This window comes from Microcebus murinus, chromosome 9 (assembly GCF_040939455.1).
Source record: "Microcebus murinus isolate Inina chromosome 9, M.murinus_Inina_mat1.0, whole genome shotgun sequence".
Classification (NCBI taxonomy): Eukaryota; Metazoa; Chordata; class Mammalia; order Primates; family Cheirogaleidae; genus Microcebus; species Microcebus murinus.
In genome coordinates this window covers 5114788-5140087 of record NC_134112.1, presented here as the reverse complement: position 1 = coordinate 5140087, position 25300 = coordinate 5114788, and the positions used below count along the sequence as shown (strand labels likewise).

The 25300-nt window shown below is 51.0% G+C and overlaps 1 protein-coding gene across 10 annotated transcripts in view; it reads right to left on the bottom strand.

The window, feature by feature from the left end:
- Positions 1–25300, bottom strand: part of GRB10 (growth factor receptor bound protein 10) — a 171337-nt gene that overhangs the window by 22532 nt on the left and 123505 nt on the right. For all 10 annotated transcript variants that reach the window (XM_076006245.1, XM_020289936.2, XM_076006246.1 and 7 more), the window contains 2 exons: positions 7984–8140; positions 878–993 (listed from right to left, as the gene is read on the bottom strand). In XM_076006245.1, coding sequence (XP_075862360.1) covers positions 878–993; positions 7984–8140 — 273 coding nt within the window. The remainder of the gene's footprint in view (positions 1–877; positions 994–7983; positions 8141–25300) is intronic.

The following is a 25300-nucleotide window of genomic DNA, read 5'->3' as shown; positions in this document are numbered from 1 at the left end:
ATTTGTATTTTAAATGGTAGTCCTGACTTTCCCTTATCACACAGTGGAAACGCTACTGAAACGCTGGATCCAAGGCTGGAATGTCTATCATGTTTCGTACAGGACTTGTGTCTCGCGGCATGCGCCACCGTGCAGAGAGGTGCCAGAGTTACAGCTCAGGGGCACGAGTGGGTGGCATGAGAGACGGAATCCTTGAAACTAGAAGGTGGGCACACTTATGTGGAAAAGACTTCTCTGCTGCATTACCCAAAAAGAGTCCCCAAATTTCTTACTTTTGAAAACAAAGCAGCTAAATTATCAGAGCCACAGGTGGACCTGGGTCTTCTCCCCAGGTGCGGCTGCTCTGCCCTGAGACGCAGGATGAGGGCAGGTGCTCCTGAGGTCGCGAGGCACCTGCCTGCGCTGACACCCGCAGCGCCTCTGCCACACAGAGAAGGGGGACGGCCCCGCAGCCTCGTCAAGGCACTGGCCAGTCACACTGATTGCTCTACTCATTCTTCTACACAGAATCACAAAATGGTATTTGCTGTTTGCAGAGAACAATGATTTTTTTTCTTCTGCTGAGCATTTGATCAATTTGTTCCCGTTAAACTGGGAACTTTCAAAGTAACTGAAAAGGCCTGGCCTCTCCCGACTCAGAGACTAACCCTTTCCATGGTTACTATTTGAGGAAGGAGACTACGACCTCCCACCAGTCAGGAGGACACTTAGTCAAGCGCCAGAGGCTAGGTTTGGAGCAAGGACTGCTTAGTTAAATAGCAACTCTGATTTTTGTACACTACTTCATAAATCTCAGTTACTTTGTAATCTGAAACCATGAAACCCAAATATAAACTTCAGCTTTCAAGAGTTCCAAACCCGAAGAGATAAGACTCACCACGGGATTCTTGAAGAACTCGTACTTGGCGTAGTTCTTCCTGAATAAGAACTTGCTCTCGCCAGCCATGGTGCTCTCGACCTGCACCACCAGCTCGTGGTCTTCCAAGCACCGTTCTGCAGGGCAAACGGCACGCGTGAGGCGCAGGGCAGGCGCCAGGGCAGCTCGGCAGCCAAGCGCAACACCCGACTCTCTGCTCTTTAAGCATTGTGAACGAAGACGAGGGCGAGAACCACACTAAGTGTGAATCTCTCCTTCACGCACTACCAAATGCATAGGAGGTCTTAAAATACACAGCATGAGGAATTCAGGTCTACGCTTACTTTTATTTACTTCTTTTCAAGTTGGTATTGACAAAATGTTAAGGAGAGAGTCAATAAAAACCGTTAGCAAATAATTTTGCCCTTAAATTAAGGCATTTCAAGTCTTGCAAAAACCAGACTGTAACAACTGGGAAAATATTCAAAGACTAATGAAGGAGGAGGGACTTGTAAGATGTAGGGGAAGGGAGAGAGTGTGCAGGTGGAAGGTGACGGAAGTGTTTTCATTAAAGGACACTTGGTTGCCTGACTCCGCGTGGGGGAGGAGGCAGTGACACGTCACTGAGGCGATGTGTGCAAACACTCGTCCTTCACGCTGAAGCCCGCACTAACCGCACCGTGGGATAGCGCTCATCCACGGCGCTGCATGGGAAGCAGAGAAGAAGGCACACTCCCTAACACAGCACCCATCGTGCGCACGCACGCACACACATGTGCACACACCTCAGAGCATCCTTTTAAGCAACATCACCATTCTGGAAAAGTTATTTCCTTCACTGCTTAAACACTCTGGTTCCATGCAGAGCGCAGAGAAGCTGGCACGCCCCAGAACAGCGTGTGCTTGCAGAAGCCGAGCTGCTCTGCTCTGCTGCTGGGCAAGCCCCTTCCTGGGCACGTCCTCAGAAACGACCCTGACCCCGACCCCGACCCCAACGTGGGGCGGTGGCCACAAGAACTCAGCCATATTAAGTAACTGCATAGACAGGAAGGGCAAATCTACGGCAGGGTCAACGTGTGTACTGAGGCCACAGCAGAGCAGGTGAAGATGCTGCAGCACCACGCGAAGGCGTTCCTGAGTTATAGCCCGACTCCCTTCCTGCAGCCAGAGGGAATCTCCAGAAAGTCTTACCTAGGAAGGGAGGGGTCAAGTTTAGCGCAAAAGCATTTCTGAGTCAGAGCAACCTCAGAATGCGGAAAAAGACTTTCTGCCCACAAAAGACCGCTGTCGCCATGGGCGCTCATCCGACGGGCCAGGACACACACGGAAGCAGATTCCGGAGACAGTCTGTCCTCAGCCTCGGTTTTGCTATTGCAAGGAAAGGTCCTTTGACAAAAACGTATTTAAAGCCACAGTTTGTGAAGAAAAGGAATTTTCTCCCCAAGGCTGCCAGAAAGCTCACACCTGGCACCACTAGCAAACTCGGAACGGTTCCCGTAGGTTCCTGTCTGGGGAGGGAACTTTGCTAGCAACACATGAACCGAAACACAGACCTTCTGTTTCCCCGTGACAGAAAAACAGAGAAACCACGTACAACTTGAGCATGCAACCAAAACTGCTATGTTTGTTTTCAAAACAGAGATCAGGCTCAACGTCATTCATTTAAAATGGATTTTCCAGGAGGAAAACAAATCAATGACTTCCGTTGAGATTTTTATTCAGAGAAAAATTTCTCCATGTAGTTACAGGAAACAACAACAACAAAAAACAAACCCCAAACCAATGACCCAATAGCCCACTGATTTACCGAATTAAAATGTTTTAGTAGGGAAAATAAGGAGAAATAAAAAAGAGAGGTAACAGCTACCCAAGTGAGGATGTCTTCTTCCAAAAGCAAAAGGCATTCTGTCTCCAAAGAACCCAGCGGAAACCCAGAAAGCACTCCTGGGGGGCCACCTGCCCTACGGCCACCAGCATGCAGACTCCCAGCCTGCCGCCAACCCTTCCCGTCTCCCTGCACCTCCTCTGGGAATACTCTGGAAAGCTGCACACAGCAGGAAATGTCCTTGGCAGTCAGACCCCAGGTGGACAGGTGAGGGTTCGGAGCCCTGGGACCAGGGGACTTGGGGTAACCAGTGGACTGCCAAACCTGCCTATGTACCCTGGAGGGTGGGTGCTCCTTTGCGACTCCGGTCACTCTGGTGACTGCAGAGGGGCCTGGAGCCCCAGAGGTGGGTCCCAAGACAACAAAACGCGCTGTATCAATTCCCTTTTCCTCACTCGGCGCAAGTCAGGAGACTGTGGACAAAGTGGCAGGGAAGTCCCTTCCCCGGGGCTCTGAGAGCTCAGGCTGCAGCCGCACGCCCCTGCACTCTGGCAGTGCTGCTGTCAGATGACAGGACATCAGCTCCAAGATCTTTCGTCCAGTGTTACCTTCCTCATGAGTCTAAAGACCTTGGGTGAGTGCACTAAACAATCACACCACCATCTATGAACTTCGTATTAGTACAACGGCCCTAAGTACAACGGAATGTTACTTTTCACCATAATATTCCAATAGTAATTTTGGTACAAATGGAAAAGGCAAAAATTCCTGGAAAGACTTCCATATTTTTCAAATTTCTGAAACTAAGTCTGGCATCTACCCTACTTCACAAGAAAAATATTTAAATATTGGACAACTTAAAAAAGAGAATTTTACTTCTTTGCCTTAACACGTGGCTGGCACGTGACTCGCAGCAGAAACCTGGGCGCCCAGCGTGGCAGTGCAGGGCCGAGCAGAGCCAGAGCCAGGAGCCCCAGAGCCCACGGGCTCCACCGCTGGCCTGACACCTGGCTGCGCCTCAGGCTTGCTGCCAACCAACCTGCTGCCACACCCCGCCGTCGGCCGACCGCACATGTGCACGGCCCACCCAAGGAAGAGAACGGGCTGTCCACCAGCCCAGGGCTGTCCAGGCTAAGAGGCTGTAACAGACAGCACGTCTGCAGAGAAGCACCCTGCCTCGTGGACGAGCCCTGTCAGTGGCCTTCTTTCTATGTGTACATTCCAGTGGGGAAAGGACATCATTTGGTGCTTTTCAGGTATAGTGGACAGGGAGACGGGCAGGGATCAGCCTGTGAAAGCCCAGCGTGAGCCAGTTGCTCCTCCCCGACACCTTTCTACGTGTTCCTACACCTTTCTATGTGTTCAGAAGCCAACACCCAAAAGTGCCACAGCTGCAGGACCCCGAGAGCTTTTGCCATGGCATTGTTCATCTGACCAGCAACAAACAGAGCTGTAAACTGCCCGAGAAAGCTTTGTTGCTTTTCCCGAGGTGTTTCAACCTAGTTCACGAGACAAGACAAGAGAATTCCTCAAGTCCTTGCAATTCACGGGACTCGGTGGTGACTTTCTCTTTACTCTGCTCCCTGTGTGAGCTCCAGCCTCTCCCAGATGACCTACCTTTAGCCTCTTGACCTGGCGCCCTCGGTTATTCAGGGCCAGGGTGCAAGAGCCCTGGACACGAGGTGCCCCCACACTCCCAGGCATAGGGTTTTCCCTCAAACCCATTTGAAAATTCAGGGGGACACCAAGATGACATTTTGTAAAACATCCTTTAAAAAACAGTTTGTTCACGTGACATGTCTGTAGGCTGTTTAACATCATTAGTCTTCTCTCTGTATGTGAAGCCCAGAGACCTGCAGCTCCTGTGCTCGGGGCAGAGGGACGGGGACGCCTTCCTAAGGACCTGCCCCATCCGGCACCCCTAGCTGGACTTGTTGAGTGGCTCTGGTCAAGGACGGTACTGCCAATGCTGGGAGCTCTACTGCCAGACACTGAGGCTGAAACATGCCAGCAGGCGGGACCTGTGGGCAGTGCCAGCACAGGGGAGAGCACGCAGAGGGACCGGCGGACTGGAGCAGGGGCACTGGGCACCACAGAACATGCTCCCCTGAGATCCTCAGCCCTGGGCTTTTCCACCAAGGCAAGAGCTCTGTGTCACCTTTCAAAGTTCCTGAAGTAGTGAGTGCCCTCAGGAGCTGACACTGGGACGAGGAAGGGCCATCTCACCTGGCTCTGGCCACAGGAGGCCTCCTCTGCTTACCCACCAGCAGCGTGGAGAAGGCGGGCCAGATTCCCACCGGCCGCAGACACTGCCCTGCCAATGGCGGGCGGCCGGCACCCCGAGGGCCATCGTGGAGGCTGCAGACACCAGCACACAGGTGGCACTTCTCCCAGAGGAAAGAAAAGCACCTCCTAAGGGCTATCTTGGGAACTGCCCTCACCTTTTCTAAAGCCATCACTCATTTCTGAGTGTGGAGCAGGCTCGATGTCATTACAGGTCTAATACCTTTATCTAAATTGAGTATCCCTTATCCTAAATGCTTGGGACCAGACGAGTTTTGGATTTGGAATTTTTCAGATTTTGGAATATTTGCATTACACTTACTGGTTGAGCATCCCAAATCCAAAAACCTCAAATCTGAAATGCTTCAATGAACATCAAGTTGGACCCCAAAAAGTTTCAGATTTTTGAGCATTTCAAATTACAGGTTTTCAGATTTTTTCCTTTGAAATCCTCAATGTTGGTGGCCATACATAAAGTAAAAACACACCAGAATTAGGTGCCCCGAGCCCTCAATGATCAGGGGTGTGGGCTACAGTCTGCCGTGGTGTCTGCCTCATGGACTGGGAAGCACTGCCTACATTTCTGCTCCAGCCACAAGCCGGGCACATGTCCACGTCCCTGCGAGAACACCCAGCGCCTCACTATCTAAGAAAGGACATTTCTGCAAGAGACGGCAATGCCTGCAGATGTGGGGTGGGTGGCTCTGCCCTGAGAGAGGTGGGTGTCGAAGGGCCCAGGAACACCCTGGGACACCACCCCGGACAAAGAGTCCCTTGCAGGCGCACGGCGCTCCAGCCCCGTTTCCGAGGCCCCACGCTGTCACCTGCGGGCGTCTGAGCGCCCCGCATCGCCGCGCTTGCCTGTGCTGCGCTTCTGAGGGCCGGGCGTCGCCCTGTCACGTCAGGATAGGGCTTTGGGTTACACAGCGACTTAACTGATTTTTTTTTTTTTTAATTAAATGCTAGGCCTGGGTCACAGACACAAGAACACTCGGAGAAGCTACGGACTGGAAATGAAGAGGCCGTGCGCGCAGCGCCACGCAACCCCTGGCTCTAAAAACGTGAAAATCCTCCGCGCAGCCAACAGGAAGGTGTGCCCATCGCTAACGAGAAGGGAACTAGTGGAAAGCAAGAAAACAGAGGAAGAACGTTCTGAAGGATTCCACGCCTCTATAAAGCCTGGCTGTGTGAGCGTCATTCATTTCCTTTTGTAAAATAGGACCCAAAATTTGAGCCAAATGTTCCTTTTCCTTTTATTTAGGCATTTCACTTGCTCCCCTCTTTTTTCCCCTTTTAAACTTATTTCAACAGTGTTATTGCCCTTAGAGTGTGTTAAGTCCATCTATAAATTTGAGAAAAAACAAATAATAATATTGTATCACTAAGAATACCAAGTACACACGTGGATATTTCTTTTTCTACTCCCTCAGAGTAAACTGTTCTTCATTTGGGTGATTATTTCTCAGGTTTTCACACGTGATTTATCTACTGTGTGACGTTCTAGAAATCAAGGGGTATCACAAGAAATATATAAATCAAAATTCCTTAAGTCTTTCTTGTATGTTAAAATTTTACATGTATCTGAACCCATTTTCTATGTGCCCTAAGTGTTCAATTATATTTGCATATTAAATATCTGCACAAGTCCCTTCCATAGTTATTTTCAAATGAAAAGAATATGCAGGCTTTTGAATGGGCTTTCAACAATAATCATCATATATGGGTCCAACTAAACAGATTCATTTCTGAAATTTTATATATATTTTTTCATATATAGAATATACATGTACATACACACACTGCTCAGGTTTCCCACTATGGTTTCATTTCCAAGTTGTCTGTGTGTCAACAGGTGCTTCTGGCAGCCTTACAGACCAACACAGGGTCCACTCACGACGTCCTGAGCTGGAGCTTAAAGGACCGTCTCCATGGGAACATCTGACAGCACAGCCACTGGCTGTGGACCTATGCACGCACCTGGCGGGAGAAAGCTGGTGGCGACAATGGAGAAGCCTTCTGTTGTCACACAAATGTGCCTGCCATCAGTAGAGATGGGTGAGAAACTGCACGGTTCTACCAGATTACAGTAAGAAGCGTACCACGGCCTGGAAGTACAGGCAGAGCTGGAAAACCGTGATTTAAAGTAAGTTAACTCAAGTTAATAGTGCGTCGTGTAGGCTTAAACTGCACCGTATCAGCAGGGAGAATCCTCAGCTAAATGAATATTCCAGAGGTTTGAATTTCATTTATTAATCTTTCAAAAAAGGTTCATGAGAAAAATTTAGAACTATGAAATGTTCACAATCTGTGTCGTTTTACTCTCCTTCAAAAACATGGAACATAGCTGTTGATTTAGAGAAAACTCTGGTTTTAAATACTTGCCAATAATTTTGTAAATACCACATTTTATCCCATATGAATTTAAGCAAAAGTCTGCTGAAAGCTTCTTTACCTGAACTAGACTCCCGAACAAACAAAACAAAGCAAAAACCTCAATGTGTTCTATAAACAGCGATAAATACTTTCAAGTGCTCCATGATATAAAATATGCCCTTGCGCTCTAGGCACAACACGCATGCACACACGCTGCCCAGGCATTCCTAACCAGCTCCGACAGACGTCATGGAAGGCTCAAACTTAGATAAAACTGCTTTATGATGCGTCCGGTTCCCCGTGGGACCCCTGCCTTGGCTGCAGCCACCATCTGGACCCTCCTGACCCCAGCCCACAGGTGTGCAGCAGGCCCCACATGGCTCTGAGCCACTGTGTCTGAGCCCCTGGGAAGTTATTGCTTCACTCATCCAATGCCAGACCCTCAAAGCACCAGAGGGAGAGGGCTGAGAGGGAGGAAAGTAAAATTTTCGTAGAAAGGGAAGTGGCAGGAGAGTCAAGTACAATGCAGAGCCTGCCTGCTAGTTTGGCAGGGACCAGTCACATCTTTGGCATTTGGCAGCAGGGGTCTGCATCTGACAGCACACCGAGCACCCTGTGGCCGTCCCTGCCCCGCACCCGTCCCTACCTAGTCCCAGGTGCGGGTGGTGCTCCACTAGCGTCCAGCTGTTGTCATCCACGCAATGACTTTTGTACACCAGCAGTTGGCACAGGTCCCTGGCTGTCATGTCCGAGAGAATCTCCACCACTTTGCTCGTCCCATCTTCACTAAAGACTTTAACATCCTGCAACACACAAAAGGGACATTTACAGATAAACAACTCAGGGTCTTGAAGAAATGAGAGCTGAAACAAAACAATCAGGAGCCTCTGACACATGAGCAATTGCTTGTCCGAGCAACCAACGGGTCCCGCCCACTGCAGTGAGGCAGGACGTGGGCCACCGGGTCTCCCTTTCCTCCTCCCTTCCCGCCTCCACGGGCAGAGCAGGTGGGTTCGACATCCTCACAACACTCAGATGCCCCACGGGAACACACAGCACTGGCCAAACCATTTACCAATGACCTGTCTTAAGAAGTCACAGGATTCATTTAAAATGCTGCTGGTGGTCTCAGGGCTGGAAATTTTACAGTTGAACCAACTGCAAAAACATGGAAAGCAACAAAAAATCCCACAGTCGCCCTCTTTCCATCGTAACTTTTGACGGCTCCATGCACTCTCTGCTCCGGACTCAGCCGCCGGCACCCATCGCCTTTCCTGTGGGACCCGACCCCCACAGCCCCCACGGCACAGGTGAAGCTGGATAAATTAATAAGGCTGGAGTTTAAAATGGTAAAAAGAAGGGCACAATGAGAACACAGCCAACACCCCTCGGCCCCTTGCTCCCACAAAGTACGAGTAAGCTTCACCTTCCTGTACCGCTCAGATCCGTTAGGACCGAACTGCTCCTAGGCAAAGGGGCAGTCGAGTGGCGTTCAGAGGATCATGAAGACAGCCTGCCTGAGCCACAGCACTGCAGCCATGCGGCTTCCAGGCGATGTGGCGTGCTTTAAACCCTACCTCAACAGCATGGCAGAGGCAGTTGGAGGAGCAAGATGGCATTTAAATCAAGACTGCCTCTTGCAAGGACGTTTGTTCCCATCCTTCCACCATCCGGGCTGGCTGTGCCCTGGCAGGAAAGCCACTCACCCACCCAGCAGCCCGCCAGGCTCCCAGGCTGCCCCACACGGGTCCCCCAGCCTGTGGATCAGACCCCAGGCAAACAGCTGCACCCCCTCCTTGCTCCCCTACTTCCACGCACCGGAACCGGCCTGGGGGTGGGACGATGGTCACGATAACGACACAACTTTCAAACGAATCGGCCAGGAAAGTCCCGAGAATCTCCAGATAACCTCTGTCCCCACAGCTGACGCGCCAGTGGCACCCTTAGAGCGGATCCTCCGCCCAGCCTTAAACGTTGGCTTGTCCTGACAGTCCCCCTCCAATGCTCCCTGCTCTCTCTGGGCCCTGCTCCTGTGTTCCGAGCGCAGCGCTTACTTTGCTTGAACTCTGCTTTCCGTGGCGGGGGTCTGACGGCAGAGGGCGCGGGCTGGGAGGGATGCCCGCTGCATCAGAACGGACCGCATCATCTATGGGATGGCCCGACCCTCCCACAGCTGCCGGCCAGCTGTCACCCTGTGGCTGGGAAGTCGCCCACGCCACTCTAGCCTGCAGCTGCCAGGTCAGGGGGCTGCAGCGGCAGCAGGGAGGGCCCTTCTCTGAGCAGCAGGTGGGGCTCCTAGGATAGGGGGACTGGGGGACCGCCCCTCTCTTAGCCACTTCCCCAGCAGGGAGAATCCCAGGGCTGGGGCTAGATCAGGACTGAGGGACTTGCTTTCAACTCACATTCACTTTTATAGAAACCCACTCATCTCTCTGCTGGAATTTATGTGTTACTCAGTGGAAGTATTACTTCCACCCAGCAAGTGAAATATTCAAATCCAGTTGGTATAACTAAGTCTACAAAAATAATATTTAATTTAAGCAAGAAAGATATGTCTCTCTTCTCTAGGTAACTTTATTAAAATGTGCTGACATAAAGGAAAAACAGAAGTCCAGAAAACTGATGAATTCACACAACGCCTCGCAAATGCGCTAACCCTGGCCGGCCAGGTCTTCTGCACGGGCTGTGCTTTGCGCCACCACCGCCAGGTCCGGTGTTCTGTCCCTCCTGCGTTTCTAATTGAGATTATCTGCAATTACAACAAACACAATCTTCTCTAGGAAAGTAAAATCATTTTGAAGTGTGTGTTCCAAGCCTCTCCAAGTCCACGTACCACATCTTCTGCCCGAATCGGCCACGGCACTGGCTTTCTCATTTTCGTCGCAGCCCTCCTGCGCTTCTCTTTCTCTCTCTCCGTGGCCCCTGGTGCTCCACGGCCACCCACCAAAGGTCTATACACGGTGAGTATCAAGAGCTGAGACGTGCTTGGTCACACGCCCACTCGGCTCCTTTTGGACTCCACAGAGGCCAGCCTGGCCGGACCCCGAGGGGCGGGGTGGGCAGAGCAAGGAGCCAGACACAAAGGCAGGCAGCCGCCCTCCCGCCACTCCCCCGAGCTCACCAGCGCCCTGGACCACACAGGAAATCAAACCTCACCACAGAACACCGAGAAAATGATTATACACTGGGCCGATGCTTGGAGCTATGAATGAGAATGCTTGTAATGAATGTGCAAGGCACAAAGGCTCCTTTTACAGGGGACAGCCCGCCACTTGTCTCATTTAGTGACCACCTGGGTAGTGCCAGCGGCTCAGGACAGCAGCCCTGGGCCTTCCTGTTCAAGCCCCGTGCACAGGGCGGGCCCAGAAAGTTCTCCTGAGCAGGTCAAAGCCCCTGCCCCCAGCAGCTCACAGCTAGCAGGGAAGATCGCTACCACAGGCAGTTACCTACCAGTCTGTTACGTGCCTGAGGAATACAGGCATCTGGAGAATACCAGGAAGGGGCGGGGAAGCCGGACACCCAGGGTTCCATCCTAGCTCTCTATTACCTGTTGAACACGTGCTGCACCGGGGGCGCCGCTCTGACCATCAGTCACGTGCACAAAGCACCGTGCTCAATGCACAGACGCTCCAGCATTCACTCTGACTCCCCAGGCGCAGGGTGGGGGTTGCAATGAGGAGCACTCAAGTCAGACTGGGTCCCCACCCTGCTTCCTCAGTAACTAGCTATGGGAACCTGGCTGAGATTCCCAGCCTCTGTGTCTCAGTTCCCCCACGTGAAACGGGACATGCGGTAGCACCGGCCTGGCAGTGTGAACATGATGTGGGTTAATGAGACACTCTCCTGAAATGCTCCCAGCCACCTGCGCCTGCCCTCCCTGGGATGTGCTGGATCTAATACAGATCTGGGAATGATGTGGGCTCCAGCTGAGAGGGTGTAGGGGAAGAACCCTGACCCTGCTTCCAACTCTGGTTTCCAATCCTGAGATGGAAAACCTCAGGACTGCTAAGACGCAGCAGGGACAATTCCATCACAAGAGCCAACCCCTAAATCCTCAAGTTCCTTTTCTCCACTGCAAAGAAAACTAAATGGCTAATTGCTTTTAAAAATAAAACTAATATTAAAGAGGGTATAATTATGTCAACAGCATAATGAAACTCTCTTTTTGGAGTTGGAGGTGAGGAGAAAGGCTTTGCCAAGCTACCCAGCCCCCTGTCTGGTAGCACTGCATACTGGCATAAAATCTCTGCAGTGGTACAGGATGTGCCATTGTTCCCAGACTTTCTGTTGCCACTTTTTATACATTTTTATATACATATACTTTTTATACATACACTAACTGTATACAAGGAAAAGCAAGAGCTTAACTTTGCAAACTTAAAGAAGTTTAAGAACAGTAACAGTTGAGGGTATGCACCTCCATGCCCCCAAACTCTACTCTGGGTGCCTGGCTTTTGATTGGTGGCCCTCACGAGGTAGAAGGCAGGGGACCCTTGGGCCCTCCTGCTGTCAATCTCACTCTCACTTCACGTGACGGGCAGACCTTACCGCTGCTGGCTGACCTATAGGCTTAGGCAATCTCATTACTAAATTCAAAAGATCTCTTGACTTTGCCTGTGAGCCTTTGCTAAAGGCTCATCAAGAATCACCTGGTAAAAATGAGCCTGGCCTCTGTGCAGCACCGACTGACCCAGAGTAGCTGAGGTCCACCCCACAGAGACCTCCCAGGGAGTCAGAGCTAGCAGCTCCCGCGCTCAGTTTTGTTAGTTCTTCTTCCCCCAACTTACAAAAGCTCCCTTAGGATGTAAACAGGGCTTTTCACTAACTCCTGAAGTCTCTTGTAAATACAAGTGGGTAAACATTTTGGAGATGCCAGGCTGTAGCCGAGGGAGGTGTCCCCAAGGGCGACTGTTCAAAGCAGGCAGACGTGGTGGAGAGACACGGACAGAGCCGCTCCAGGTGGGGTGCCTGATCCCGCCTTGCTGCTCGAGCCCTTGCGGAGAGAAAGCAGGAGGGTCCCGCGTCCAGGCAGGCGGAGGGAGCCCTAACTCCGAGGTAGGTGTCACTGCTCCCTCTGACCAGAGCAGAAATTTTTTCTGGAAGCTTGCCTGACATCAAGGAGATAGAAAGGACTAGAGCCAGGATCCGAACCCAGGGCTCCTTGGCTCTGCCTGCCTTTCTTCTCCAGTAGCAAGCCACTCCCAGCACCTCGGAATCTTCCCTCCCAGGAGGCTCCAAGGTATCACGCAGAGGCCTTTTTATTTTTATTGTTTTGAGGTGGGGTCTCACTCTGTTGTCCAGGCTGGGGTGCAATGATGTGAACACAGCTCACTATAACCTCACACTCCTAGGCTCAAGTGATCCTTTTGCCTTAGTCTCCTGAGTAGATAAGGCTACAGGCAAATGCTATCATGGCCAGCTAATTTTTCTATTCTTTTTAAAGAATGGGTCTTGCCATGTTGCCTAGGCTGGTCTCAAACTCCTGACCTCAAGTGATCCTCCTGCCTTGGCCTCCCAAAGTGCTGGGATTACAGGTGTGAGGCACCGCACCCAGCTTTGAAAAGGCTTTTGATTTAAGGGCCCTAAAGCCCTCAAATTGGGTGGGTCCTGGAAGCCTAGGAGGTTTGGGGATATGTTAAATTTACTCCAGACTAGGGCAGAACCAACCAGGGCAGGTTAAGCTAATCTTAATGAAAAAGAATATAATTCTACCAATTTTTTTTTCTGTTCCAAATTAACGGTGTTATTTTTTGATATACGGGATGCTAACTGGAATGCTGCACATAATTATATGGCTCTACTCACCACAATGAGCACACACATAATAGAACTGTTCAATTACCATGACTCTGACTTAATTTAAAGAAAATCTGCTATATAATCTATAGATTTCAAGTGTTCAGTGAGAATTACAAATATTTTAAGTCTTTGCAAACCCTTTCTAAAAACAACTCTAAAAATAGTTCTTGAAGATCCAGCACGGTTTTCGGAAACTGACAGAGGAGCTCTGTCAGTGGACGGGTCACAGCAGTGCAGGGTACGGGCAGCGAGGCCCTAATCAGCTGCCCCTGCCCCCGTTCCACACCAGGAAAGCGGGCTTATCTGGAAGGATCAATTGTGACTTGCTCATCTGAATTTTTTTTTAACTTTTCCAAAATGGATATGTATAGCCTGTCATTTTGACAAAAGCAATTTTTATAAAGTGGTATAATTTTGCAGAAAATAAAATTGAAAGCTACTTAAAAAAAATCTTCATTGGTGGGCTGAAGAGGAACAAAGAGAAGACAGCATGTTATAAAAGGCGTCCAGGCTGCCGCCACCACTGCAGGCGTCCCACTGGGTGTCACCTGCAGTAGGTCTGGTCTGGGCTGAGGGTGCCACCACAGGGTTCTTCCTAGAGAGGGAAGGGCCCTCTTGCAGGTACTGTCCTTTGGGGCTTACGTTCCAAAAGGGACTTAGTTGCCTTGCTTTAAAGTTGGAGATTTCTGTTTTCAGATGTGACTCCTTGGTGAGTGTCAATTCTGGGGGAGAAATTGACATTCGAAAGATAACTTAGCTATAAATGTTGGAGATTCCCAAATTGTGGCCACACACCATAATTTAAATTTCCACTTTAATCATCCGTGGTCAGGATGGCGGCAGGTCCAGCACAGAGAGACATGCTGGAGAAATGGCCACACCCCTCAGGGTAACCTTCAAATGAGTGACACCCCCGGGGAAGCTCGCTGCACATCCGGTGATCGCTGTGACACCGTGTCAGGATCACTGCGAGGCTGAGCCCTGAACCTGCGTGCCTGAACCTCTCCCCCGAGAAGGTTCCTAGCTTCAAAAGGATGCTGTATTCGCCCGCAGTCAGACATCGCCACAAAGCTGATCATGAGGGGAATTTGCCTCCTTCAGTCTCAAGCCTACGAGAAGAACCAGCATTCCTCCCTCCTCCCTCCGGCTCATCTGCCACCGAAATCACCTCCCGTCTGTAATTCTCCTTCTCTTCTGCCATCTCACTGACCTCATCCACGGCACCGGACTATGGCCCAAGTTCTTCCTAAATCTAATGCCTCCGCCCTAACCTATTCCTTGCCCCTGGCTCACTGCACTGGGTTATTCTTTCCCGTGGAAAGTTCGTGTGGTGGTGATGGGCAGGACAGGGCCTACAGGTCTCCCGCCCTTAGCTTCGCCAGGGCCCAACTCTTCCGAGCTGGGCAAAGGTGCCGTGTACTTCTCTGAGCCTCGGTTCCTTGTATGTGACACGGGCACGACACCACCAGGGCGAGGCTCGTGGGAACACAGCCATGCCAACGGATAAAGAGCACCCACTGTTGCCACTGGAAACGTTTTTGATCTCTCCCCACTCCTGACCTCCTGGACAGAGGGTAGCACTTTGTTTGCTCTTCTTGGCTCTGCACTGCCCACACCTGCTCCTGTTTGGTGGAAGAGCCTGGGGAAGAGTTGCTCGCACCACTTCTACTGCACTTGAATTCTATCCTTATCCAAAACCATCTGGCTGTGGCCTTCATTACCACCCAAAGCTGCTTCCACTCTCTGCCAAAACATTTTGCTGGTGACTATTTAGACCTTCTCTCCGGAGCCCAGCAAGACATCCTTGTCTGAATGGCTTCCTTCTAGTTCCCAGGGCAAGGTCTCCAGGTCAGGGCTGCCGGGGTGTGCGTGGGGCACACGAGTTTCCACTAAGGGCATCCTGAAACCCCTGGCACTGTTTAACAAGGATGCTCATGGGAGCTGGGAATGGCGGTGAGTTTAGAACACACGAGGAAAATGATGCCCTTCAGGGCAGGGACCACTAGGGGCACTCACTCCTCTGTGTGTAAGGACAATGACAATAGCTGAGAGCCGCTGCCACCCACAGTCTCCATGCAGCTGTGTAAAATGGGGAGGGCAGAACCACAAGTTCCAGACACACACAAGGGGGACCTTCACAAACACAAACACGTGAGCAGCTGCAGGGCCAGTAAGTGTCCGCCCCTGCCTGTCCCTGCAGTAATCAGCTGGTGACACTGGGCAAGCGCTGGCACTGGGAACTGCTGGTGGTGACACCCTTCTCTTGGACTGATGCTCAGGACCTGAGGGTTCACTGTGGGCAGGAGGGCCCGGGGGCACCTGTAGACTCACGCTGAGCAGACAGGCCTGAGTGGCCACGATGCAGATGGGTGTGGAACACCAGGCTCGGCACCGCCCGCTGTTGCTCACCCGAGGAGCAGGGGCTGCGGAGAAGGCGGGGAGTGGGGGCAAGCCACGGGGACTCTGCACACAGGCTCCAACCTTTGTCTCTGACCTGCCGCGTGCCTGGGAGTCTCTCTGCCAGTGTTCTCAGTCCCAACGCACTCCTCAGGAGCCCGAGGCAGCAGGCTGAGACCACGAGAGAGGACCATAGAGCACACAGTCAGGACAGGCAGTAAAGTCACACATTCAGAACCAGGGGGCCGGATGGGCCAACCAAAGAGGATGCAGGCTTGGAAACTTCTGACCCGCCCCCACACATGTACATGAACGTAAACATATACACACATACACGTACACAAGAATTCACACAAGTACACACACATGGGCATGCAATACACATAGGTGTATGAGCACATAGGTATACATATACGTACATGTAAATACATGTACAAACATGTGGGCATCTGCATAGATATACATATGAACATATACACATACCAACACATATACATATGTATGCACAGACACACAAAGGGATACATACAAACACATACATATATACATGTATGTGTACACATGTACAAATATACACATATATACAGGTTAAGCATCCCTATTCTGAAAATCCAAAATCTGAAATGCTCCAAAATCTGAAACTCTTTGAGCACTGATGTGACACTCAAAGGAAATATTCATTGGGCATTTTGGATTTTGGATTAGGGATACTCAGCCAGTAAGTATACTGCAAATATTACAAAGTCTGAAAAAAATCTGAACTCTGAAACACTTCTGGTCTCAGGCATTTCAGATAAGGAATACCTAATCTGTACATACACAAACACATGCATACACAAATACATATAACACATAAATACACAATACACGCATACATGTATACATATATATATATACACCAAATTAATATACACACATGTATAGACACATAAATTAGTTTATTATAAAAGTAATGTGTTCACTGTAACAAATTTGGGAAATAAGGAACAAAGAGAAAGAAAAAACCCCGATAATCAAACAGTTCCTAGATTCGCTGCCACAATCCTAGGGTACACCTGTCTAGTATGCTTTTGCACAGATATTTATAAATAGATACAGTGACATAATTGCAATCATATCGCACACAGTTTTGCAATCAGGCTTGTGTAGCTTTAGGTTGTATCATAAGCATTTCCCCAGGTCATTAGGCTTCTTGGATGTTTTAGAGCCTACAAGGTATTTCTTCATACAGTTGTTCCAAACATGAAGAATTTCCCAATGCTGTCCATAGGGATTTCTTCTAGTTTTTCATTCTTATCACAGCATTGCTTGGAGTATCTTCATACATGAGCTTTAGTGTGTGTTTGTTTCCTCTCGTCAAACTGCCGGCCGCCAGGTTCACTAAAACACATCTCTAATGAGGGAACTATTTCCAAGAATGAAGATGGCTGCCCACGTTTCTGGCAGAATGCTACTCCTTAAAGTGAAATTTGCTAAGGGATGTCATAGAACTGCGGCCAGTCCATCTATCATCTTTGATCTTCAGTTTCCCATTCAGCAGCGCTTACTGAGCATGTTCTCTGTGTGGTCCCCACTGCCCTGTATACCCAGCTTCCCCCACTGTCCAGGCCCCACACCCCAAATTGTCTAAAAGCATCAACTATGCTGAGACATCCTGGCACAGCAGCGAGGACCTGATGGTTACATGACAGCCGAGCTCAGGCACACAGACAGGGGAAGGGACGTGGCACCTTGGCACACTGCCTTGTCCCGCCCTCGTGTCTGCAGGTCACTCACACCTAAAGCAGAATAATGAGTCTACTTTTCAGACAACTTATTGTCTTTATCAGGGCAAGCTACACTTCAAATCATATTTCAAAGTATGTAATTTATTTATGGTCATCTGGTTGCAGAAAAATTCTTGCCTGAGTCTATCAGTATGCAGGGCAGGTTTTACTGTTAATTTCTTGAGTAGGGAACCTCTAGTAGGCTCTCTAAGGCCAGCACCCTGGGCCAGCAGCACGGTGTTAGCAAGAGCAGAACATCAGCTCTGCAGTGGTCCCGTCTGCTAAGACCCCATTATCACTGTGGCATGAGTAGCAGGGTGGGATGTGCAGCTGGACAGGCAGGGCAGTGACAGACAGGGGCATGGGATGGGTTCAGCTGCTAGTGAAGGAGGACAGGCACACTTACTGGAACTTTAGGAAAAAGTAAAATTTGAGGGCTGAGCGAGAGAGCTTAAAGGATCACCAAAGGGGTACAATCTTCAGCCCATGGCCTGGACCGTACAGAAAATAAGAGCTACGAGTGAAATTTCATTAAATGGAGCTGCTGCTTAGGGCTACATTTTTATTCGATTACAATATTCAAGATAATGTATTTGTAAATATAATTTTTGCCATCAAAATCCCACTTCGTCTCCAAAATACATCTACTATGAATACAGTTTATCCTAATAATCTTTATACTACCTGAAGCTCCTTATTTTTTGGAAAGTACACTTATATACCATTAAAATGAGATTATATGATCACAAAAATAGTGGTCACTGGGAAGAGTCAGGAATGGTAATTACTGCAATTTCTTTGGAAAAGCAAAAGGTCTTCATTGGCACCCCTTGGCCTCCCAACTTGCTGCTTTTTCAGCACCAAAGACCAGGCGACCCACGCTAAACTCGCCAGGGACACGAGCCCTGGCGGCCCCGGCCCGCTGAGGCCAGGCTGCACCTGTGGGACGGGCCCGGAAGGAACGCACGCCCAGCACCACAGTTTGGGCACTGATTCCTCTAAAACCAAGTGAGTCAAAGGATCAACTAAACACAAGTTCAGAAGGTCTGATACCAAAAAGAGTAAGTACCTGAAACTGACTGCACATCTTACCCCATCCTCCAATTACCAGGAGCTCCCAGACTCAAAGAGGTTTCCAGGCAGATATGAAAGCAAATGCTGCCATGTCAAACCTCTTGGGGTCTGTCCATTTGCTCCCAGACAGGCTCAGTAAACATCATCTAGAGTTTCTTGAAACCACGGAAATAGCTAATAGAAGTGATGGATTGCCTGAATGCTGCCCCTCCACACATACACCCAGGGCACTATCACTAGAGTCCCAGTGGTGCAAGACCCTGGGCAGAGAGAAGAACTTGTCCAAGTCATGGTGCGAGGAACTGCACAGCCTGCCGGCAGCCAGCCTCCAAGTCACATGTCTTCCCATCTAATAAGGGATGTGCAGCATTTTGACATTATTTTTAAAAATGAATTTTACATACTCACCCATATATTCATAAACACATAAATCTTTTATTCCAGCAATGACACTGCTGGGAACAAGCCTATTCATCTATCTGTCCATTCACTCATCTGTTAAGTGACCAAAGATCTATGCATAGAATGTTCATTTTAGCTCTGTTTATAATTAGAAAGGACTGCAAACAATAAAACTGTTCATCATAAGGGGACATTGTAGTACGTGCATGCAATGGAACACCATGAAGCTTTGGGGGGAAAATACAAAAATGTACATGAATTTTGCAAAAAGATATACAAGATACTGTCCACAGTGATCATCTCTAAAGAATGAGTCAAGAGTTGGGAACTGAGGAGAAAAGGATTCACACTTTTTACTAATTACCTGTTTGTAGCATTTGCTTTACTTTTTGCTTTTACTATGAGCAGTCATTATTTTTAAAATATCAAGGGATTTTTTTGTTTGTTTTTTGTCTTCTGGCTGGACACAGGCAATTTGGTAATAAATCATGGCCGACTTATTCCTGACTCTCAACTCTGTGTGTTCACAGTCTGCAGATGGTCATGCTCCGATCGAACTGGCTCCTTTGGAAGGAGACAGGGTGGGAGTGGGGTGAGAAGAGCATCCCTGTGAACGTGTGGGGAAGCAGCCCCCACTGCATTCGTTTTCCTGGAGGCCTTTTTCTCTCAGGGAGGGGGTGGCTCTCTGACTTGTGTAAAGATCCAAAGCCTGAACTTCGGTGTCACGCACCGAGACTGAGGAGCCCTGCGGCTGGGGCACGCAGCTGCACAGCCAGACACCAAGGAGGCTCCTCCACCCGGGTCTAGAAGTGCCACTAACCAAAGAGATGCAGTCCGGGTGCAGCGTAAGACAAAATACGACTACTGGGGAAGAGAACGCAGGCGTGAACAGGACAAGTCTCTCTGCTGACAGGAATTACAACAGTCTTGGCAAAACAAAACAAACAGGTCACTTACAATGTCCCAGCTCACACCATGGTGATGTCGCTATCGCCATCAACCACAGCATTTTATAACGTGAAAAACAGAGAGAAATTGTCAGTGCTACAGAAGTGCAAGTGAAATCCCACTAGGGTTTCTAGCAACATCTTTTTTTAAGAAAAGATTCATTTTTTTAGTAGCTAATCAAACTTAATTATGAAACATTAAGCCTAAAATGTAACCTACAATTTAAAAATATTTTAAGATTTGAGTTCGAGTGGGTGAAACTTTCCAAGGCACTCCAGGTCCCCCACACGGGGTGCGGTGGGGTGCGGTGGGGTGGGGTGGGGTGGGGTGCGGTGGGGTGGGGTGAGGTGGGGTGAGGTGGGGTGGGGTGCGGTGGGGTGCGGTGGGGTGGAGTGGGGTGGGGTGCGGTGGGGTGGAGTGGGGTGGGGTGCGGTGGGGTGGGGTGGGGTGCGGTGGGGTGGGGTGCGGCGGGGTGGGGTGGGGTGCGGTGGGGTGGGGTGCGGTGGGGTGGGGTGGGGTGGGGTGCGGTGGGGTGGGGTGGGGTGCGGTGGGGTGGGGTGCGGTGGGGTGGGGTGTGGTGGAGTGCGGTGGGGTAGGGTGCTCTCTCCTGGTCGCTCACGCGGCAGGTGTGCCCTGTGACTGGGCTGCTGGGGACTCGGCTTCTGAAAGAAACCCCTGATCTCACAAACTTTTCTTGAGCACGGGGAAGCTGGCAGCAAGCAGCAAACTCCAAAGGGTGTCGGAGCTGGGAGAGGAAGGGGGAGGTCTGGGGAAAGGCTGCCAGCAAAGAGCCCCCAGGCAGCAGGGAGGCCTTTGGCTTTTGCCCGTGTGCCCAGAGGGCAGCGTGTTGGGAGGTCCCACAAGGACACCGGCCAGGCAGGCAGAGCAGGCCTGGCTCCACGGCAGAGGAGGTGGTGGCTGTGCACCCCTGGCACATCTGCCACGGTGGTGGGGCGCCTGCAGCAGAGGGAGTGGGGCAGGCACTCAGGGATTGGGACCGGGGCTGGGGGCGGCGCTGCCCTGCCTGAGATGGAGTCCTCAGAGGGTCAGGTTCGGAGGCCACCCAATGCCGGCTTTGGACACGCTGAGGTGGCAGTGCCTTTTAGACATTCTCGTGGAGGTGCCAGGCAGCGCTGGGCTTGGGGAGAGTGAGGATGGGAGGGTAACCCCAGGAGCCGAGGCGCAGACAGGACGAAGAGCTGAGAGAGTGAGCGCAGAGGACAGAAGGGGACCCAGCTCTTGGTGACCTGTGCTCAGAGAGTGGGAAAAAGATGACTCAGCAGAGAAATCGGAGAAGGAACTGCCAGCAAGGACGGTGGAAACCAAACAAGAGCACAGGGCGTCTCTAGGAGGGGAGCCAGGGGCCAGAGCCGGCCCAGCGTGCGACAGTCCCGCAAGCTCCACCCCCACCAGCTCTAGTCACGTGAATGTCACCCTGACGGGAACAAGAGGAATTTAATAGCATGGTGGGGACAGGAGCTGGACTGTTGGCGTGTTTTTGACAAGGTTTAAAAAACGGCTTTAAGAAATCAAGGAAAACTATCATCTTCCTCCAAAAACAGCAATCTTGGCCCCCATGACCAGATTTGCGAGGGAAAGGCAGGCACAGCCTGGACCCCAGGGGGCACGAAAGCCCGTCCTTGGGCCTGCTGGAAAGCCACACGCCGCCCTCCCTGGGCTCCCTGGCCTCTTCCTGCCCAGCCTGGGGCCATCGTTGCTCTCCTCTGGGCTTCCAGAGCCACCTGCTCCAGTGACACATGCCACAAGGCTCCACACGCGTCCTCTAAGGGTCACAATGCTAACCAGGGTCTATTGTTTAGGTGGTGCCAGGTCCTCTTCTCTGCAACGCGCCCCAGGGGCACTGCTCAGCCGTGCGGAGAGGAGTGATGAGAGCAAACACCCGAGTGGGAGCCCAGGCCTCCAACCGCTCGGTGCGAGTTGGGCCGTATCATGATGGGAGTGTCGGTGAAGGGTGGCTTCCTCTTCTTCCTGCTCCCGAGAGGCACAGGGCTCAGGTGTGACAGGTCGGCATTGGAGGGCTGGGCTCTGATCCTGGCTCTGCCAAAGCCGGGCGACTGTCCCCCGGGAGAGGCACCCGGCACTTCCATCGCTCTCGCCCTCCCTGCCGGTGTGTCGGGCTCAGTGCTTGGAGGCATGGATGGGGGTAAACTAGGGACCCTGTTCCTGTCCTCCGTGGTGACAGGTTGGGAGGGGTTAATGTCTTAGCGGTAAAAGACAGAGACCAAATGTGTCACCAAACAAGGTCACTCAGGAGCCAGGAGACGGTGTGAACACAGCCCAGGACTGTGTTGAGTGGGGCCTGCCGGGCACTCTCTTTCCCGAGGTGGCCTGGCATGGACCTCAGAGACAGTGACATTTGAACTGACACCTGAAGGATGACAGAGTGGTAGTCAAGAGAAGGTCTCAGGAAAGACCTCCAGGGAGAAGCAGCAGGGGAGATGCCAGCGGTGGCCATGAGAGGGCAAATGTGAGACCAGTGAGGCCAGGGAGGCTGGACCTCGGGGACAGAGACGCGTGGGGCAGGTAAGGGAGGACCCTGCCACCCGTGACCGAGAGTTGGGTCTCATGCCAGGTGCGATGGGAGGACAACGAGCTTTCACCAACTCTGCAGAAATGGCACAAAAGCTGCTGGGCCACGGACGGGGCGGGGAGAGCCGTGGACGGGGCGGGGAGAGCCGAGGACAGGGTGGGGAGAGCTGCGGACTGGCCGCGGTGACGGCCTAAGCTAGTCCTGGAAACAGCAGTGGGAATGGTGGCAGCGGCTCACACGGGGCGCGCTGTGCACAGAGAGTGGCTGGACCCGAGCACAGGTCCAAAGGAAGATCAAGGATGAACCTTTCACTCTGGGCCAGAGCAACGGAGTGGGCAGCGATGCCTGCTGTTAAGTGGGTAGGCCTTGGCAGAGTGCGTTTAGGCCACATTTTCTTTGTGTTATTTAACATTTCACATGGCAACCTAAGGACCAAGTGAATTGCGGGGCATCTCTCGCCAGTGACAGTCCCAGCAGAGATGTGAAAGTCTGAGTCGAGAGTGTACGTGGCATCTGCCAGCATGGGTCCAAATGCAGTCACTTAGGGAGGCGGATCTCTGGGTGACGGAGAGGCTGGGGACAGGGCCGAGGTTTGGCAGAGCAGAGCAGCAAGGGGTGAAGGAGCAGAGAGGTGAAGCAATGACAAGCTGAGGTCACAGAAGATCAGAGAAGCAAGTGATTGAGGAATCAAGGCTGTGTCAAACGCTGCTGAGATGACATTGAAGGTGCCACCCAAGCCTGGCCACTGGCTTGACCAGAGTAGGTCACTAGACTCCTCGATGAGATTCATTTCTGGCAACAAGTGGCACTGAATGCCCGGCCGGGGGAGGTGGAGGAGAGACCAGGAGATGACAAGTAGAGACGGAGCCAACAGCTGGTCGCAGCAGTGCTGCAGGAGAGCAGCAGTCTCGCGGCAGCGGCGGGAGGACCGCGCTGGGTGTGAGGCAGCACGGAAGGTGTGGACACTGACCGGGACAATCCTGACCAGGACCAAACTGACAATGGAGGAAGGAAAAGGCAGCGGCCGCAGGCTCAGTGGCCCTGAGCAGGCTGGGGTGGCTGCGAGGGGCAGACCAGCCCCAGGGACTCGGCCCATGTCCCTGTGAGGGCAGACCGGCCCCAGGACGGGGCTGTGTCCCTGCGAGGGCGGGGGGGGGGGCACCCTCTACATCCTGGCTCCTGTCTACCAAGCCTCAGGCTAAGATGCCCAGTGGGAGGTTAGAAGAGGGAAGAAAAGGACTCGAAAACTGTTTTTCTTGGGAGTAGGAGTGGGGAAAGTCTACAAAGGAAAAGAGATGGAGGAACAGAGAGGGGGAATTTATCTTTTTCTCGTTGATTTATAAGAGCTCTTTATTTAGATATTGTAAATGTCTAAGTACTGCAAAAATTTTTTCTCAGCTTCCCAACAGCTTAGTATTTAATTTATAGCATTAATTTTCTTTATGGACAAACCCAGCAATCTTCTTTTCTGTGATTTCACCTGTTGCTTTGATAGTTAAGGTGTGATTCCTTAGCCTGAGGACCAATTAATTATTCAACTATGTTTTTTCCTAGTTTTCTTAAGGGATGACTTTTTTACATTAACAGCTTGATCAACCTAGAAATCATTTCAGTGTACATGCATTAGTTTGCTAGTGCTGCCGTAACACAGCGCCACAAACCGCGTGGCTTAAATGACAGAAAGTGGCTGTCTCTCGCACTCTGAAGAAGGAAGTGCGGGACGCAGCACCCGGAGGGGATGTCCTCGGAGCGCCGTGACTCTGGGTGGCTTGCGGGCGTCCCCGTCAGGCCTGGGCTCAGAGAAGCATCAGCTGGCACCCCCTGTGTGTTTCTGTGTATAAGGACACCAGGCACCTGGATCAGGGGCCTGACTGACTCAGTATGACTCATCGCAACAACACTATTTCCAAGTAAAATCATCTGAGGTACTGGGAGGTAGGACTTCAACATGTGATTTTTGAGGGGACATAAACCAACCCATAGAGTATTCGATAAAGCCCAAGACCCAAATTCAACTCTTCGTCCAAACAGTGCATAACCGCTGAAGCACACTGAATTAAACACTAACGCCATGCTCACAATGCTCTAAACCTTGCATAGATTAGAGGCCCTCTCTGTGCTTCAATGCACAGACCTCTCTTTTCTCTCTCTCCCCATTTTTAGACTAGAACCAATTGGCTTTCACAACAGTAGCTCTATAACATCAAAACCACTCTTTGAAGGAGGTAATCAGTCACCACCGGCAGACCAAATACAAATGGTCTCGTCTATGTTCCCATCAAATGTGACCTCTCAGCGGGGCTGGGCGCCCTGCCGGCCTGGACACCCAGACGCCCAGCCCCGCTCAGCCGGTCTTCCCTGACCACCTCATCAAAGGCTTCTACATGCTGTCTCTACTTGCAAGAGCCCCAATCTATTCTGGACATTTTAAGTAGGATTTTGGATTTCAAATTTTGAAAAAGGCTAGGTGAATGTAATGTGCATCCTGGCTGTATATCAGGGTCCAAGCTGATTCCAAGGCTGAGACCATATAAAACTAAATTAAAACAAAAACTGCATCTATAAAAGTAAGCAGAATGGCATCTATAATAAAGAGAAAATGAGAGCCCACACCTTGGTAGTTTTGCAGACACGCTGTAAGTACCTGAGACTGGCGGCTGGGTCTGAGCAGGGCCGCGGTTAAGAGGGGTGCATCTGGTGCTTCCGGTCTCCACAATTTAAACACAGTCCACTTTAGGGTAACAGCTTCCATTTCCATAAAAGCTACCTGCCCTTTATTAGGGAAACTCCAAGCTACACCAAAGAGGATAATTGCAGGATAAGAGGCAGAGGGCCTTCTGGGGATTTGGGCCACAAACCTGCCTGCTCATGAAAGAACAACACCTTTGCACCACGATGGGACGCAGAGAAAACCACACCCACTGGATGTGTGTCCAAGACCAAACAACCTCACAGCGGGAGGACCTGGATTCTGAGATTTCTACTGTTTACTGACAACCAAAACCATCCTGGAAAATAACTGAAAA